The following is a 19,360-nucleotide window of genomic DNA, read 5'->3' as shown; positions in this document are numbered from 1 at the left end:
CAATGTTCCAGGCACAGCAGAGAGCGACCTGCGTTAGCCAGGCAGAACGCCCGCCTTCACTAAGCTTATTTCTTTCATGGTTTTTTGTTTTTGAGACGGAGCCTCGCTCTCTTGCCCAGGCAATGGTGTGATCTCGGTCCACTGCAACCTCCGCCGCCCCCCCAGCCCCCACCCCAGGGTTCAAGCGATTCTCCTGCCTCAGCCTCCTGAGTAGCTGGGATTGCAGGAGCCCGCCCAGCCACCCAAGTAGCTGGGATTGCAGGCGCCCGCCCCCATGCCCGGCTAATTTTTGTATTTTTTTAGTAGAGACGGGGTTTCACCACGTTGGCCAGGCTGGTCTCCAACTCCTGATCTCAAGTGATTCGCCCACCTCGGCCTCCCAAAGTGCTGGGATTGCAGGCACCGCGCCCGGCCAGTTTATTTCTTTCAAGAGACACTGGCGTTGAGACTATCTGAATCAATACAGTAACTACGCCTACTGAACACCTACGTGCCAGGTATTGAACTAAGTCCCCCTTCATATGCCATTTCATGTAATTATCTCAACAACCCTACCCAGTTAGCAGCAAGGTTTCCAGTTCTGCCTTCGAAGAGAACCTCCTCTCACCAGAGATCCCTATGACAGACCCTGCGAAACATTTTGCTGCATCAGAATGCTACAGGTCGTCAAATCCCTAACATGCGCAAAAGCGGGTAGCGGATTATCGCGGGTGGCGGATTATCCAGAGTAGCAGGCCTGGTCCGCTGCCCGCCTGGCGCAGCGCATCTCCCTAGCAACGAAACCCTTCCGCGCCGCGAGGTGGCTGAGCCCCGCCCCCTCCATTGGCGCGCCCTCACCATCCCCCGCCCCGGCGCGCGTTCTGCGCATGCGTACGCTCGCTAGTCCCGCCCCCTAGCGCCGCGGTCGGAGCCATTTCGCCGATTCCTCCATGCGAGTTGCAGTGCGTTTCTCTGTTGTCTCCGTGGAAGGCCAGAGTCACACACGGTCCTAAGAGCTGGGCACCAGGAAGCGAAGGCTGGTAAGGGAGAGACGTTGCGACCATCATGCGGGGCGGCGGGGTCGCGGGCGGGCGGCGTGGACCGTGGCTCCGCAGCCGGCTTTGTTGCGAAGCGCGGGCGGCGGCGGCGGCTGGGGGTGGGGGAAGGGACGAGCCGCCCGCGGGTCCCCGGATTGCGGGTTGCGTGCGCGCCTCGCCGAGGTGCGCTTGCGCTGCCCAGGCCGCCTGTGGCCCCCTCCCCTTCGCCCAGCGGTTCCCGCTGCTGCCTCTAGCAGCCAAGGCCCGCTTCCTCCTCTGGCCTCCGTACGCCGGAGCACCGCGGCGGCTGAGGGAAGAGGGTGCATCGCCTGTGGTGGTTGCCGCCGGGGCGCCACTCACCTAGGGCCTTTCAGTCATTCATTCAAGCCACAAATAACTGGCGCCGTCGTGCAGGCCTTGTGGCTAGAGCAAAAAGAAATTAAAGAATGTAAAGGGAGAGCGCCTTTGGCTAGTATAGCGAGGTGAGGCGTCTCGAAGGAGGGAGGCTTTGAGCTGATCACCGCGGCCGACGCGAAGGAAAAGCAGAGCCTGCAGAAGCGGAAGGGATTAGTTAGCGCCTAACGGCAGAGACTGCGCGGGAGCTGAAAGCAGACCATGTGACTGGAGTGTGGCGAGAAAGGCCTTCAAAGGAGAATGGGTTTTAGGGTGGCAAGAATGGAAACAGAAACCGTATAGGACAGTATTTAGCCGGGTGTGCAGTAGTGGTGGCAGGAGAGATGGGGAGAAACGAATGGATAGGGGACGTATTTTGAAGGAGAAATGCGCAGTGGTGGAAGGTAGTAGATCTGGAGTCAGGCTACGTTTTCTGAAATTCTTGATTTTTTTTTTTTTTGGACGGAGTCTCTGTCGCCAGGCTGGAGTGCAGTGGCGCGATCGCGGCCCACTGCAACCTCCGTCTCCCGGGTTCAAGTGATTCTCCTGCCTCAGCCTCCCGAGTAGCTGGGACTACAGGCGCGCGCCACCACGCCCAGCTAATTTTTGTATTTTTAGTAGAAACGGGGTTTCATCATGTTGGCCAGGATGATCTCGATATCTTGACCTCGTGGTCCGACTGCCTTGGCCTCCCAAAGTGTTAGGATTCCAGGCGTGAGCCACAGCGCCTGCCCGAATTATTGTTCTTCTAATTAGTAGCTCTGTCTTTCTGAGGCAAGATATTCTTTGTCTCAGTTTCCTTCTCTAAAGGGATAGTGGTCTTACCTATACAAGATTACTAAGGATTAAGTAAAATAGTTCCATTTAGATGATCTGTTATGGATGTTGTTTGACACAGAGTAAGGGTTCTACAAAGGATAACTATGGAGAATCTTCAGGGAGTGGACGACTCTCAACTTGTGCCAGGAGTAACTTGGTGGATGTTGTGCGGTTTATGGAAACCGAAATGTAGGGTAGGGTGTTGGAACAGATTTGAGGGGAAATTTAAAATTCTGTTTTGACTGAGATGCCAAAATAACATACAGATGGGTGAGTTAGTGCCACAGTTGGATGCACTTGATTTTGGACTTTAAAGAGAAACGACGGGCCGGGAGCTGTGGCTCACGCCTGTAATCCCAGCACTTTGGGAGGTTGAGGCGGGCGGATCAGGAGGTCAGGAGATCCAGACAACCCCGGCTAACACGGTGAAATCCCGTGTATACTAAAAATATAAAAAATTAGCTGGTCGTGGTGGCGGGCGCCTGTAGTCCCGGCTACTGGGGAGGCTGAGGCAGGAGAATCGCTTGAACCCTGGAGGCGGAGGTTGCAGTGAGCCGAGATCTCGCCACTACAGTCTGCAACTGAATGAGACTCTGTCTCAAAAAAAGAAAAAAAAGAGAGAAAAGACTAAACCTTCAATATATATATTTAAGCATCGATAGCATGTAGTTGGTATTGAAAATTATGGGGTTGTATGAGACTAGAGAGACAGGAGTTTGATAGTATAGTCCTTCATATTACTCATTCACCATGAGGGCTTGTTGTTTAATTATTCACGAGGTGGAATTTCCAGATAAACATCTTCAGCTTTCCACGGCTTTTTTGTTAATAGGACATTCCCTTCGCCACATGGATGACCAGAGTTAGACTGTGACCACTCAAACGTAACAAATTTATGCCAGGGTACAGTTTGATGCATTAGACGTAGGTGCTAACAAAATGCATCAAACGTGAAACGTGAAGCAGACGGTTTAATGCTGGTAATAGGATTCGTTTCACAGCAAACTAAATTCATAGCACATTTTATTTTCTCTGGTTATAAATGTGGTCTCAGATATCTTCCTTACAGTTTAGACTCAGCATTTAGACTGATAGGATCCATATCTTCTGGTATTTTATAGACTGAGACAGAGAGGGAGTGCCAAGACTGATTGTTGCATTTCAAGAAAACTTTAGTATCCTCAAATTTTAATAAATAATAAAGCCTAAAGGAGAGATTTGGTATAGAACATTTAAGTCAATAATAGGTCACTGTCTTCAGTACTGAGTGCTTAATGTATTTGAACTTTATTATATTATTAATACATGACCACAACTTTGGAAACAGTGTGCTAATGGTCGTAATCAGAATGAGAATAAAACATTGAGTTTATATGCAAATGATAGCTATTTCTTAATATATAGTTGTTTGAATTTGAATTTAGGCCTCCACTGTGGGTGACTTGGAAGTTACTTAACTTTCTAAGTCTTAGTTTAGGAAGGAAGGAAGTTTAGGAGGGAAGCTTCCTGAAAAGACAATGATAGTACCCACCATATCTGTGTGCCGTTGTTGTGAGGATGAACTGAGTTAAATAATAAGGTGCCCGTTGTAGAATGTAGGGCCTTATATAAAATACTTTGTAACAAAAGATAAAAATCACTCTTAGTCCCCAAAGATAACCATTTTAGGGGGTATTTCTTTCCAGTCTTGCTCATGTGTATGTATTTTTCATGTAGTTCAAATCATACCGTTTTGTATCCTTTTTCTTACAACATGTAAAAGTTTCAATTATGTCATTAAAATTTATATGTGGGAAGTCTTAGCAACATGATAGAATATCCTATGTTTAACCTAGATTCAGTGATCCAGATAATTGGTTCCTCCCAGTTTTTGCTATTATAAATTGTGTTTTTAACTGACTTTTGTTTTCTTAGATCTGAAGAAGACACTTGAATCATGGGTGACGTCAAAAATTTTCTGTATGCCTGGTGTGGCAAAAGGAAGATGACCCCGTCCTATGAAATTAGAGCGGTGGGGAACAAAAACAGGCAGAAATTCATGTGTGAGGTACTAAAGAATACAGTTTGCATTTATGTGATTTATGAGGTTCATTTTGGGGTTAAAAGAATGTTTTCTGTTTGGAGATGTTAATGTGTTGCACATTAGGAAACGACAGTTTATTATTGTGACTTGACTGCTATTCTAAATCATTTTCAAGTCAGCATTGCTTTTAAAGAAAGCAATCTGACAGGTAAGTTTTTCTAATTAGAGCCTATATCTTCCTCAGCACCAGTAGTCGGGATGGGAAAAGTTGGATCAACTGTTTGTAGTTTTACAAGCACCTTTAGAAAGCAGAGCAATTCTTGATTGCTTCAAATCAAAGTGCTTAAATACAGCTGAAGAGCTTGTTCGTGCATATTACAGAATCAGATTGTAATGTGAACCTTCTGTTATATGAGAAAAAAATAGCTGAACCTCTTAACATTGTTTTTGTGTTATCACTATACAACACAATTCAAGCTTTTTCTTTCAGTAGCTCATGAATTCTCTTAGGTGTATTATTTTCAGTGTATTTCTAGAGTATATTTCCTAAAGTTAGCTGTTTTGTTTTTTGTTTCTTTTTTTTTAAGGTTCAGGTGGAAGGCTATAATTACACTGGCATGGGAAATTCCACCAATAAAAAAGATGCACAAAGCAATGCTGCCAGAGACTTTGTTAACTATTTGGTTCGAATAAATGAAATAAAGAGTGAAGAAGTTCCAGCTTTTGGGGTAAGTACCTATGGCCAAGCAGTTGAGATGTGTGTTGTAAAGTTGTACAAAGTCAATATGCGTAAGAGACTCAGGATAATAATTTTTCACTGTTTACATATATATCGTGTTTCTTAACGAAATTTGGTATCTTGTTTTCTCTCAGGACTGGACAAAATTTCTGAAGATGTGGATTGCATCCTTATTATGTACCTGTCTTAGGGGCTTGAGAAATTCCATTAATCTTTGTGTCTTACGGTTTTATTTGTTTCATGTATTCATACACCAGAAATTTCAGAGTCTGTTATGTTCCATTCATTTCCAGTGATAATACTTTAAATAGAAAAATCAGTAATATTTTAGACATGTTTGCTCCCATTGACACTCCCTCCACCCCCCACCCCAGGTAAGCAATGAGTCCTTGCTCTGTCACCCAGGCTAGAATGCAGTGACAACCATAGCTCACTGCAGCCTCAAACTCTTGGGCTCAAGCAATCCTTCATCCTTACCCCTCTTAGTAGCTGGACTACAGGTTCATGCCATCACTTCTGGCAAGTTGTTTGTTTTTTGAGGCAGTCTTGCTCTGTTGCCCAGGCTGGAGTGATCTTGGCTCACTGCAACCTCCACCTTCTGGGTTCAAGCGATTCTCTCCTGCCTCAGCCTCCAAGTAGCTGGGATTACAGGCATGCTCCATGGTGCCCTCTTATTTTTTGTATTTTTAGTAGAGATGGGGTCTCACCATGTTGGCCAGGCTGGTCTTGAACTCCTGACCTCCAGTGATCCATCCACCCGCTTCGGTCTTCCAAAGTGCTGGGATCACAGGCATGAGCCACTGCACCTGGCTGACATATCCTTATATAACAAAATAGTATTTTATGCAATAGAGTATTTTTGTATTTTTTATATCATGATTATTTTAAGTATGTAAGTATGCAAGAGATACCTCTGTCTAGTAGGTTGTTTTTTGGGGATTTTGTTTTGTTTTTCTGCCTTTTTTGTTTTTGAGGCTGGAGTGCAGTGACTATTCATAGGCTCCGTCAAACTCTTGGCCTCAAGCCATCCTCCCACCTCAGCTCTACCCCAGTAGCTGGGACTGTGGGTATGTGCCGCTACACTAGGCTTTACTAGTTTTTGAGAAATAAGCTTTATTTCTTTTTCTTTTATTTTTTTAAGATGGAGTCTCGCTCTGTTACCTAGGGTGGAATGCAGTGGCACAATCTGGGCTCACCGCAACCTCTGCCTTCCGTGTTCAAGCAATTATTCTGCCTCAGTCTCCTGAGTAGCTGGGATTAACAGGTGTGAGTCACCACACCCAGCTAATTATTATTATTATTTTATTTATTTATTTTTTTTTGAGACAAATTCTTGCTCTTGTTCCCTAAGCTGGAGTGCAGTGGTGGAATCTCGGTTCACTGCAATCTCTGCCTCCTGGGTTCAAGCGATTCTCCTGCCTCAGCCTCCCAAGTCGCTGGGATAACAGATACCTGCCAACATGCCCAGCTAATTTTATGTTTTTAGTAGAGTCGGGGTTTTACCATTTTGGCCAGGCTGGTCTCAAACTCCTGACCTTGGCCTCCCAAAGTGCTGGGATTATAGGCGTGAACCACCACGCCCTTCCTACGCCCAGCTAATTTTTGTATTTTTAGTAGAGATAGATTTTCACCATGCTGGCCAGGCTTGTCTTGAACTCCTGACCTTAAGTGATCCGCCCCCTTCAGCCTCCCAAAGTGCTGGGATTACAGGCGTGAGCCACCACACCCGGCCTGTCTATGCCAGTTTTAACAGGGTCCTGTTACTGAATTTTTGTATACTGACTTGTTATAAAAGAAATCTTGGCCGGGCGTGGTGGCTCAAGCCTGTAATCCCAGCACTTTGGGAGGCCAAGGGCGGATCACGAGGTCAGGAGATCGTGACCATCCTGGCTAACACGGTGAAACCCCATCTTTACTAAAAAAAAATACAAAAAACTAGCCGGGCGAGGTGGCGGGCACCTGTAGTCCCAGCTACTCGGGAGGCTGAAGCAGGAGAATGGCGTGAACCTGGGAGGCAGAGCTTGTAGTGAGCCCAGATCGCGCCACTGCACTCCAGCCTGGGCGACAGAGCGAGACTCCGTCTCAAAATAAAAAAGAAAAAGAAATCTTATTTTCTTCCATTCCTTTGCCTAACGATAGACTTACTTTTTGGTAGATTAACTGCTGGATAATTATAATATCTTACAGTCTTTAATTTCATTGGTTTGCCTCTCTGTAAAATGAAGGGATTGGGCAAGATGATCTTGAAAATGCCTTCTGGTTGAGAAAACAGTTTTACATGTTTGAAGTCCTTGAAGTCTCTATTCATTCTTTATCTTTTAGGCTCTTCTCTATAGTCTTGTAGATCTGCTGGTGACAAATTCTCTTTATTTTCTTTTCTGAAAATACTGTTATTTTACCTTCTTTAAGAATACTTTCACCGGATATAGAATTCTGGGGTGCCAGACTTTTTCCCCCTTTCAGTATGTAAGTGGAAAAAAAAAGTTTTTCTTCTTCTCTCATACCCCAATAATCAACACAGAAGATTTCTGTGACTAAATGAGGGGCGGGGGTGGGAGGCTTTTTCCACACACACCAAGCCAGCAATCAGTTCTGCAGCAGACAGTAGCTGGGTATCCTCCAGTTCAACTCTGACACTGTATCCTCCAGTTCACCTCTGACACTACCTGGAGATAGCGTCAGATCCCACAGGGTGAAGGCTCAGTCCCACAAGACTCCAGTCCCTTCAGACACCACCTTGCAAGTCTGGGCCTCTAGAACTTCTGCCTAACTAGCTTCAAGTTATGGTTTTCATGACTGCCTCTTTGGGGTCAGTTAATTTGCTAGTGTGGCTTACAGAACTCAAGAAAACCTGCATTTATAAATTATAAATAAACTATTATAAAGGATACTACAAAATACAGTTGAAGAGGTATATAGGGCAAGATATGGAGGAGGTGACAGGGAGCTCCCATGCCCTGCCTCAAACACCATTCTTCAGGAACCTCCACGTATTCTGCTATTTGGAAGCCCTCCAAATCCTGTCCTTTGGTTTTTATGGAAACTTCATTATTCAGTATTGATTAAATCGTTTGCCAATGGTGACTTGACCTTCAGCCCTTCTCCCCTCACCAGAGGTTGGTAGGTGGAACTGAAAGTTCTAGCCCTCTAATCTTTTCTTGGTCTTTCCAGTGACCATCCCCCACACCGAAGCTACCTAGGGCCTGCCTGCCGGCAGTCAACTCATTAGCATACAAAAAGTCTCCGCTTAGGAGATTATAAGGATTTAGGAGTTCTATGCCAGGGAAAGGGGATTGAAGACCAAATACTTTTTTTTTTTTTTTTTTTTTTTTTTTTTTTGAGATGGAGTTTCGCTCTTGCTGCCCAGGCTGGAGTGCAATGGCATGATTTTGGCTCACCGCCACCTTTGCCTCTGAGTTCAAGCAATTCTCCTACCTCAGGCAGGAGTATCTGGGATTACAGGCATGCGCCACCATGCCCGGCTAATTTTGTATTTTTTTTTTTTTTTTTTTTTTTTTTGGGGCGGAGTCTCCCCCCGTCGCCCAGGCTGGAGTGCAGTGGCCAGATCTCAGCTCACTGCAAGCTCCACCTCCCGGGTTTACGACATTCTCCTGCCTCAGCCTCCCGAGTAGCTGGGACTACAGGCTACAGGCGCCCGCCACCTCGCCCGGCTAAGTTTTTGTATTTTTTAGTAGAGACGGGGTTTCACCGTGTCAGCCAGGATGGTCTCGATCTCCTGACCTCGTGATCCGCCCGTCTCAGCCTCCCAAAGTGCTGGGATTACAGGCTTGAGCCACCGCGCCCGGCAATTTTGTATTTTTAATAGTGATGGGGTTTCTCCGTCTTGGTCAGGCTGGTCTCCAACTCCCAATCTCAGGTTATCTGCCTGCCTCAGCCTCCCAGAATGCTGGGATTACAGGCGTGAGCCACTGCGCCTGGCCAGAGACCAGATATGCTTTAAAGATAATATGACATTGTCTACTTCCTGTTTTCTGTAAGAAGTCAGCTAAAATCGAATCATTCTTTCCTATATGTAATGTGGTGGTCTCTGTTTTTAATATCTTTTCCTGTTATTTTTGGTTTTTAGTAGTTTGACTTATGTTGTGACTGGGCATGAGTTTTTTTTGTATGTGCGTGCTTGTTCAAGGTTTGTTGATTCTTGAATCCATAGATACATGTATTTCACCAAATTTGAGAGACTTGGCTATTATTTAAGATATTTTTTGTTTTATTTTTTCTTCTTTCCTCTTGGGGTTTATATTTAAGACTTTTGATATCCCACAGCTCCCTGAGGCTCTCTTTCTTTTTTTCTTTCGTATCATTTTTTCCACTCTTCTTCAAATTGAATAATTTTTATTGATTATCTTCAGATTCTGTGATTGTTTTTTTTCTGTCCCTTCCATTTTGCTAAGCCCATCCAATGTATTTCAGACACTACCATTTTCACTTTTAAAAATCTCCAGCTTGTTCTTTTTTTATGTTTTATTTCTCTGGTGGCTTATGTTTTCATTCATTATAAGTGTATGTTTGTAATATAAATATAGATTTCTTTTATGTCATGAAGCTTAATTCTAATAGCTGCCTTAAAATCCTTGCCTACTACTGTTAACATCTAAGTCATCTCAGGGTTAGATTCTATTGATAGGTATATTTTCTTGAGGTTGGATCACATTTTCCTTTTTGTGTATCAAATAATTTTGGACTGTATCCTGGGTATTGGAATATTATGCTGTGGAGACTCTGAATAGTGTTATACTCCTCCAGAGAGCATTGATGTGGTGGTTGTGTTTTCTTTTTAATCAGGCATTTAATTTGATCGAACTCAAACTACAAGTGCTATCTTTTGGGTGTTAACTCAAATCTCATCTCAGTTTTCTGATTATTTAAATAGGACAGCCATGGAAGAGCCCTTCAGGTCTCCTTTGGAATCTGCCCTGTACATGTGTGGTTTTCAAGGACTAGCCAGAGATTTCATATAAAGAATTTGGGGCTCCTCCTCTCTGGCTGTTTCCTTTCCAGCATTCCCTCACTTTCTAGCAGCTTTGCTTTTCCTGAACTCTAATTCTGATTCTTCAGGCCAAAAAGATGGTTTCATTGGAGTTTTAGCTGCCTGGGATGGCTTCCCTCAGGCTAAAAGCTACAAATAAGCTGGAAGTAGACCTTTGATACTCCATGCTTCCCCATTTTAACGTCTCTCAAGAATCTACCTACTATTTTTTGGTTATTTTTTTATTGCCTGCACATAGTTCTGGTGTGTTGTATGTGTGTTTGTATTTTTTCCCCCTAAAGTTTGTTATTTGCAGGAGGGTCAGTCTTACAGGAACTTATTTGGCCTCAACCAGAAGTAATCTCATATGTCATTTTTTTATTAGTGTTTTAACATGGCTCAGATGTTTTCTATTAAATGCTCCGTGGATTTCCTACTTTTCTTCCTTACTTCCTCTGTTCCAGCTACACTGTACTACTTAATAGGTCTTCAAATATGCCCTCATCTTTCTGCCTCAAAACTTTTATACCTGTTTCTTCTACCTGAAGTACTCTTCCCCAGCTGTCCTATTTTATATTATAAATTCACTGTCATCCTCATTACTTCCTAAACTCCTTCAGTGCTTCATTTTTCTCCATAACACTTACTTTTTTTAACTCAGTGTTTCTCAACTGAAGAAAATTTTGTCCCCCCAAGGAACGTTTGGCAATGTTTGGAGGTATTTTTGTTGTTGTAACTGGAGGGGGCCACTGACATCTAGAAGGCGAAGGCCAGAGATGCTGCTAATAACCAACAGTGCACTTGACAGCCTCCTAGAACAAAGAATTAACCAGCCTAAAATGTCACCAAGATGAGAAACCTTGTTCCAACGTAATTTATTTTTGTTTGATTGTATGAGAATAAGTTCATGAGGGCAGGTTTTTTTTTGTTTTTGTTCGTTGCTCTGTCCCCAACATTTAGAATGGTCCCTGGTCTATAGCAGACCCTTGAATGTTTTTTGGTTGGCTGAATAAATGAATGGATGAATTTGGGGGAAGAAATTATAACAACCCATTTCTACTTTTAACCCCATAGTCCATTCTTGCATTGCTATAAAGAAATACCTAAGACTGCATACTTTATAAAGAGCAGCGATTTAATTGGCTCACAATTCTGCAGGCTTTGCAGGAGGCATGGTACTGGAGTCTGCTTGGATTCTGAAGAGACCTCAGGAAACTTAGAATGATGGCAGAAGGTGAAGGGGGGAAGCAGGGATGTCCAGGAGCAAGAGAAAGTAAAGGGGAAGATGCCACACACTTTTAGATGACCAGATGTCAAGAGAACGCACTTGATGTTGCTAGGATAGCAGTACCAAGGAGAGTGGCACTAAACCATGCGTGAGAAACCCACCTCGTGATCCAGTTACTACTCTTCAGGCCGTACCTCCAACATTGAGGATTAAAATTGGACGAGAGATTTGGGCAGGGATATGTAACCAAGCTGTTACCAGCTACCATCTTCATCTTACCTCCTCATTCTAGGCAAATCCTTTTTCATATCACTTATTTCATCTGAAACTTGCCCTTTCATGCAATACATTGCATTTGCCAAAAGTGAGCGTGTAGAGGGTATTTTAAAATTTTTTTGCTGTGGACAGTTGTAGAATATTGAAACTCCGTGTTTCAATCATCTGGCTGCAGCACTTTCAATTTTATTCATTTCTAACTGCTCCCCTTTCTTAGATTATTTTGGAGCATCCCGACATCTTATTCATCTGTTAATGTTTGTTTTTAATTAAAATAATCCTTTTGTAAAAAAATGTGTTATAATCAAACCTAAAAGAAAAATTTAAGAATAGTGTCTTAATATGATCAGATATCCAATTAATGTTGAGATTTTTCTGATTGTTTTATAAACTTTACCCCTCATGGGAGATTTGGTAATGTCTGGAGATGTTTGAATTTGAAGGAGGTGTGCTGATGGCGTCTAGTGGGTAGAAGCCAAGGAGTTAAAAACGCTGGTATTCAGAACAACTTTCTGCAACAAATTATCTGGTTGAAATGTCAGTGGTGCTAATGTTGAGAAACCTTGGTCTATAATCTCATCACTAGTTTTAGATAACTTATACTTTTAATTTGCTTTTTAAAATTATGAGTGAAGTCAAACATCTTTTGACCTTTAAGGATCATTTACATATATATTTCTGTGTACTGCCTGTACGTGTATCTCCCCTTTTTTTCATTGGATTCTTGGTCTTTTCCTCTGCGTTTGTTTATATATTAGCAATATTAACTCCTTATCTGCGATGTGTCACAAATATTTTTTCTCAGTTTGCCCATTATAACTTTACTTGTGTTTTTTGCCATATCAAAAAAATTTTTTCAATGTAAAATATACGCACATACCCCCCCTTTTTTTTTTTATTTAATCATCGTTCAGCTTTATTGATCACATCCTCCAACCCAACACATTTTTCTGTTTTCTGTGGCACTGGATTCTCTAATTATCTTTCTGTCTCTGACTGCGCCTTAATTTTTTTTAATCTTCCTCTTGGTAGAATGTGGAACCATATCCTTATGTATTCAACCATATCCTTAAGTATTCATACATAATACTACTACAAGCTTGGGTATTCTGTCAGATACTTGTGTCCTTTTGTAATGAACATATCAGGACTTGACTCTTACCTAGGCTAAATCATCCAGCTTCGGTGACAGAGCCAGACCCTGTCTCAAAAAAAGAAAAATGACGTGGCGGCTCACACCTGTAATACCAACACTGGGAGATAGAGGCAGAAGAATCACTTGAGTCCAAGAGTTCAAGTCTAACCTCAGCAACCTAGACCCCATCTCTACAAAAATAAAATAGAAATATTAGCTGGGAATGGTGGTGGCTGCCTGTAGTCCCATCTACTCCAGAGGCTGAGGTGGGAGGATCACTTGAGCCCAGCAGGTTGGGGCTGCAGTGATCTGTCATTGCACCATTGCACTCCAGTCTGGGTGATGGTATAAGACCCTGTCTCAAAAAAAAAAAAAAAAAGTTTTTAAGTGGGAACAGATTGTGAGAATAGAAAAAGAAATAAATGGACTATAGCACTGCCAATGTTGCTAAAATCTGTGTATTTTTGTTTAGATATTTAAATGTATATTTTAATGTGATAAATATATGTTGTGTATGCTATTTTTATAACCTACTTAAAGTATTTTCTCATATTGCTGACTCTAAGGCAGAGCCAAGATTATGTACTGTGACACTTTGAATACTCTTTATACCTCACCTGTTTTAATTTATTTTGAAATGTTAGGAAATCCTCTCCATCACTGGAAAATAGAAGTTGCATCACTCAAACACCTCAATTCTCATAGGTTAGGAATTTTCTTTTAGGTTGGTGTAGATAGAGAGTGGGATAGAGAGGAATTTGAGGCCCTGGAGTGGCAAGGTGGTAGAGGAGGACAAGTTAGCATTTTGGTGCCAGTACTGCCCACTGAATTTTTCTGGGCCTTGGTTATTAGGGCTGACCCTTCAGTAGGTTCTACTTTGTCTCCATAACCCCAACCTTGGAGGTTATCTTTCAAGGTATAAGCTCTCTAGAGGAAAGCAGAAAAGAAAAAAATTCACAATGTACTAATAATACCTAGCTTTAGAAATGCTGACACACATATTGGCAGAAGCAAAGTGGTAATGTGAAAAAGTAACAAAGTGGCCCAAAAACCCTAATAGACAATTGGAAATTTGAATTTAGATCTAAGTGAAAATTTTAAATTATGATCATAGACTATTTAGATAACAGTGTCTGTCAAAACTCTGGAATGATAAGAGGAACAGTCATTTATTCAAAAGAACATTGGTTACACTATTGCACAAAAAACAGCCTTTTGAATGAATTAGTAAGCTTTCATCTCAGAATAAAACAGGAAGAAATTAATAGCGATAAAATCAGAAATTGCTGAATTACAAAGTAAAAATAAGTAAAATTTTTAAATGTTCTTTGCAAACAGAAATAGTCCATCCCATCTAGTTAAGGAAAAGGTTACATAGATCTCAGTTCTTTATCCTAGAACCCATGTGGTTAGATGGGTTTGAGAATTCAGGATTTTCCTTAGTTTAGAAAACTAATACATTTTATGTAACAGCACATCTGAGGCAAAACCCTGTAATTAAACTTTCCTAATACAGCATATTAATGACTTTATAAGAAAAATATCTACTCAGTGATCATTTTAATAAAGGCTTTGGAAAAGGCATTTGATAAAATTAAACACTAATGACCAATAAAATACTTAAGAAATGGAGTAGAAAAATACTTTCTTGACTGCTTTAAAGGGTATTATCTAAAATCAGTAGTAAACACTGCACTAAAAATGGGCCCCAGAGCAGTGTTACTCGAAATGTTACAGTTTGTGAGGAGGTAAGTACAGAAATAAGTAGACATTTAGAAATACAGTATTGTGACAGGTTGTTCCCAGTGGATTAGGGGAAACATTCAGCCAGTTCTTCATTGCAGACAGTTTGAGATGCACTGCTCCACAGACTTAACCTCTAAACAAAGATGCTAATATTACAAAGAAAGGAGGTGTGACACATGGGTCTCTTAAATATTAAAAGAATTTACTAGTCTCTGAAGACGAAAGCACTGACAACTGCCTTGACTTTTTCTCTTGCAGGTTGCATCTCCTCCCCCACTTACTGATACTCCTGACACTACAGCAAATGCTGAAGGAGATTTACCAGCAACCATGGGAGGACCTCTTCCTCCTCATCTGGCTCTCAAAGCAGGTAAGGGACTTGAATTGCGTGCACATGATGGAGAATAAGATACATACAATCTTGATCACCATCTCTGTTTCTCATTTTGGGTAGAAAGAACTGCAGTAAACTCTTGATGTTAAGAGACAACCCAAGGCCTTCATAAATTTGCACATACTACCAGATCATTTATTTTTTTCTTAGAACGTGTGGTACAGCATAGTTGTTTGCTGTCATTAACTTTTACTAAATTTTTCTCTGAGTAAATAGATTTTGCATAGGCCAGAATATTTGGTGAAAGAATCTTAGGAATTGCCTTTTCTTGTTCCTTATTCTTACTAAATATATTGTTGACTTGTTTACCCTGTGGATCCTGGCCATTGCCGAATTCTATATGCAGTAAATCCTCAGTAGGTTCTTGGAAACTGCGGAATGACTTACAGCGGTCCTAGAATAATTTTGTTTCCTTCAATGTTATTCTCTTACAACATTGTTTAAAGTCTTCGTTTCCAAGAATCTAGCAATGACGTTAAGTGAGGACTTAAATGTGTAGTCATAGCTTGTATTGGGATGTCTACCATATGGTAGATTAACTAGGATTTTGGTCAGATTGCTTAAGTCTCATATCTGTTATTTATTAAATAACAGTAGTATTTGCTTCATATGATTGCTTTGAGGGATAAACTTTTTTAAATGCATGTAATAAACTTAGAGTTAATCGTGCTAGCTGCTGTTTTTACTTATTTGGCGTTTTCATCAATAGTTACCTTATTTCCGTCACTAGTCCTAGCAGGTACCTATCTTTTTAGAGTCACACTTATCAAAGAAATGGTTTTATCGTTCAATCTGTTGTTACATATGTAACAAGTTTAAAACAAAGCTATATTGATAATATATGCTAAATTAGCCATTTCCTGTTACAACCACTTCTGTCATTCACTACTAAGATAGCTTCCCCCTGCATATTAGCCTCAGAATTTGTAGTCGGAACCTGTACTTCAGGGATTGATGTAACACTTTTCAAGTAAGCCATGGACATTTCAGGCTCCTTTCCAAATTGAAACCATGAATTTTCTAAACATGGAGGGTCAAAATATAAATTAGGATAATCTTTTTTTTTTTTTTTTTTTTTTGAGGCAGAGTGTCGCTCTGTCACCCAGAATGGAGTGCAGTGGTGCAGTCTTGGCTCACTGCAACCTCTGCCTCCCTGTTCAAGTGATTGTTTCACCTCAGCCTCTCTAGTAGCTGTGATTACAGCCACATGCCACCATGCCCGGCTAATTTTTGTGTTTTTAGTAGAGACGAGGTTTCACTATTTTGGCCAGGCTGGTCTCAAACTCCTGACCACAAGTGACCCACTCTCCTCAGCCTCCAGAAGTACTGGGATTACAGGTGTGAGCCACCATGCCCAGCCATAAATTAGGATAATTAGTTAATGTATTTAGGATTTTTCTACAGTTACGACTCATTAAGAGAACAATTTTTTTTCTTTTAACAGAAAATAATTCTGAGGTAGGGGCCTCTGGCTATGGTGTTCCTGGGCCCACATGGGACCGAGGAGCCAACTTGAAGGATTACTACTCAAGAAAGGAAGAACAAGAAGTGCAAGCGGTAAGGCCAGCACCCTAGGTTACATCTCTGAGAATGTGATTTGGGACTTAGTTAACAGCAAGGCTTAGGATATTAACAAGTTAGTAATTGGGTGCATTTTTTAAGAGGTTATTCGAGACTACTTATTAGCACAAGTCATCATAAAGCTAAACTACCCATTTACTCTTGTTATTCACATTACCTATGGAGGAAAAAGTATTTTTTCTTGGCAATAATAAAAAGGTTTCCTCTTCAACTTTATAGGAAATGTAATTATGTCAGGGGACCTTATTTTATGAGCACTTAGAGTAAAAAATGTCTTTAGTAGTATAGCTTATTTTTCCACTAAATGTATTCAGAGTGTTAAAACAAGCACAAAGAAGTTGTCATTTTTTTTTTTTTAAGGAAGAATTTAAACGCAATGTATTAACCAATAGCGTTATATAATAGGGCCTTTAGATGCAGTAGAAACTAATTCTGGTTCAGTTTTTGACTAGGATTATAAACTATCAAAACAGCTTTTGCATTATAAAGGATAGTACAAAGACGGTATTAAAAATTTCTGGGCCTTAAGTGTGTATAACTAAACTTAATGCAGCCAAATTTATCATTGATTCTGCAGACTCTAGAATCAGAAGAAGTGGATTTAAATGCTGGGCTTCATGGAAACTGGACCTTGGAAAACGCTAAAGCTCGTCTAAACCAGTATTTTCAGAAAGAAAAGATCCAAGGAGAATATAAGTACACCCAAGTGGGTCCTGATCACAACAGGTTTGCTTGTTTCGTTCTTTTCCTTCTGTAGTAAGTTAAGGTGGTTTTGGATATTCACTGTTGAATATAATCTATTTTTGTACATTGGTTAATTGTGTGGATTAGAAGTGAGTTATTAAAAGATACGTTGATTTGCCCAAGAATAATTACTGATATGTATCGTGCAGTTTCCATGGTTTTCACGAGTGTGAATTTTAGCTGTGTTAGAAGTTCAGCGTAAATCTGCTTTTTGTCATGCTAGACATTTGAGATGCTCATTTGAATCTGAGAGGCAAAAGTCATAACCACAAGTGCTAGTTTGTCCCTAGTTGATTTAAAAACCAGCCAAAGGTGGTGATTTTTTTCACCTTGGTATTGTTAGAGGCCGTTACGATTTCTTTAATGGGTCAGGTTAGATACTTAAGTTTTGAGTCCCAGAAGTACATCGTATTGCATCTACATCCACATTTCACTTAAGCCTTGAAAACTGCCAGCTTTCTTAGGAGTCCTGTTGAAATTTAAGGGCTTATCTAAGTAAGGTCGAAAAGGAACAGCCTTGGTCTTTGTATGTGGGGTATACTTTTTTACTGTTAAATGTATAAAACTGAATATAAAGGGAGGTCGTTTTAACAGTATGTTTCTCAGCCTGCTTGCTGTTCTTCCTGAGAGCATTCCAGGGTGTAGTAATTATTACTCCCAGGAAGGCTCATATGGATTAGACTTTTCTGGGGAGCGATGTATTTTTATTAGAAGGGAGGGGAGGTTGTAATGGAAACCTTTTTGAATGATTCAGTTTGCTGTCCGTACTTATGAAATAAATTATCCAAATATATTTAAAAATATTTTTATCAAAAATCAAAGTGTTCTCCCTTGGATGCATCTAGCGACCCTGAAATAATTATTATTAATACAAAATTTTGTCACTGATCAAAATGATATTTAGAGCATGGTTCCCCCTTCCTCCCACTGTTTTGTTCAATCCTGAATTCTCAAATATTTCTGGTGTCAGCCTTTTAAAACCCTCAGGTTGCAAAGGAGTGATACATTTGTTGATGATTTGTTTTCTTTCATATTTTGTCTTTCTGAACGGATTGGGCTTGGTAGCACTTGGTGACTTTAAGAACAATAAGATACCTAAGTGTGCCTGAAGCTCATCGTTGCAGACATTTTTTGTTATCAGTATCTTACCATAGATTTCTGATACAAAGCAGTGACGAATTCAGGAAAAGACAATGTGGGAGGCACAGACAATTGGGGGAGCCAGGACAGCATTGCTCTTTGTATGTCCTTTTATTTAAAGGCATAACAGACAGCAACACCAGAGGTCTGTGTTCATACACACATGTGCTGCTGCTTAGGCTGAACTAAGCAATCACATGGGAAACTATTGTAAACTGATTTCTGGTGTCGCTGTTCCCCCTAGGTGGAGGAGAATGAGATTGAGTGCTGACTTTAAGCCTGGCTGAGAAACATACTGGCATCGATGTCATTAATGAAAGGGTGGATGTTGTTCCCCTGAAAGCCAGTGGCCTTTGACCCCTGAAGCCGCTGTGCCTGAAGGTCAGTTCACACGAGGTATAGGAAGGAGTCTTAACATTTATTTTTTTCTTAAGCCTCACCCAGCCTTTTATTCACACCACCAAGTCTAGGTTAGAATGTATCTGAGCAGTGAAGGGACCAGAATGCATAGTTTTCAAAGGGCAGTTTTTCCCTTACTAAAACCTAAATTCATTTTTTAGACTCTGCTAGCAGTTTTAGATGTAATGTTACAACATGTGTTTTATTCTCCAGGACCTGATTTAAATAAATGTGATAAAAATAGGCTAAGTTTTTTGTCATCCAGGGCTGCTTCCAACTGCAGGCAGATGTGAGAACTCTGCCTCAGGAGCCATTGATTATGCACAAAGTGTATGTGCATGTGTGTTTGCGTATATTAGCTTAATAGATCACAGTCATTACTGAGTGGCCTATGCAAAGGAATCTTACAATAATTATAACTGTAATGTAAAACATTTGGGGCCTGCTTTATTTCTTGGCTCCAAGCTAAGCGGAAAATTCCTTTTCATGGAATGTGTTGTAGCTCTTGAGACTCCAGCCTTTGGAATAAGAGTAAGTAAATATAAAATCTAATACCCTAACGTTTTCCTTTCATGAACAATTGGCTCATCAACTTTGATTATAGTTGTGTTCTGCCATGTTGTATATTATATGAAGTTTATATACTTCATTTGTTCTAGGGTTGGGCAGAAATAAATGTTGGTAATTTTTTTTTTTTTTCTGTGATTTGCCTAAGCAGTTGGAAAGCCTGCCTGACTTGG

General features: G+C 41.0%; 1 protein-coding gene across 3 annotated transcripts in view; it reads left to right on the top strand.

Moving 5' to 3' along the window:
• The first annotated feature begins 871 nt into the window (after positions 1–871).
• DHX9 (DExH-box helicase 9) overlaps positions 872–19,360 on the top strand; it is a 48,578-nt gene continuing 30,089 nt past the window's right edge. The window contains exons 1-7 of one of the 3 annotated variants that reach the window (XM_017951501.3): positions 886–1,019; positions 4,143–4,275; positions 4,839–4,979; positions 14,621–14,732; positions 16,201–16,313; positions 16,915–17,063; positions 18,466–18,602. Coding sequence is in view for 1 of the 3 variants with exons in the window: in XM_009191967.4 (XP_009190231.2) it covers positions 4,165–4,275; positions 4,839–4,979; positions 14,621–14,732; positions 16,201–16,313; positions 16,915–17,063 (626 nt within the window). In the remaining 2 variants the exon portion in view is untranslated. Of the gene's footprint in view, positions 1,020–4,142; positions 4,276–4,838; positions 4,980–14,620; positions 14,733–16,200; positions 16,314–16,914; positions 17,064–18,465; positions 18,618–19,360 lie in introns of those variants that run through there. The other 2 variants (XM_009191967.4, XM_021929709.2) reach the window with 2 other exon arrangements.

Source organism: Papio anubis, chromosome 1, assembly GCF_008728515.1.
Source record: "Papio anubis isolate 15944 chromosome 1, Panubis1.0, whole genome shotgun sequence".
In the NCBI taxonomy this organism is placed as follows: domain Eukaryota; kingdom Metazoa; phylum Chordata; class Mammalia; order Primates; family Cercopithecidae; genus Papio; species Papio anubis.
The sequence above is the reverse complement of the archived record's forward strand: the minus strand, read 5'-3'. Positions and strand labels throughout refer to the sequence as shown.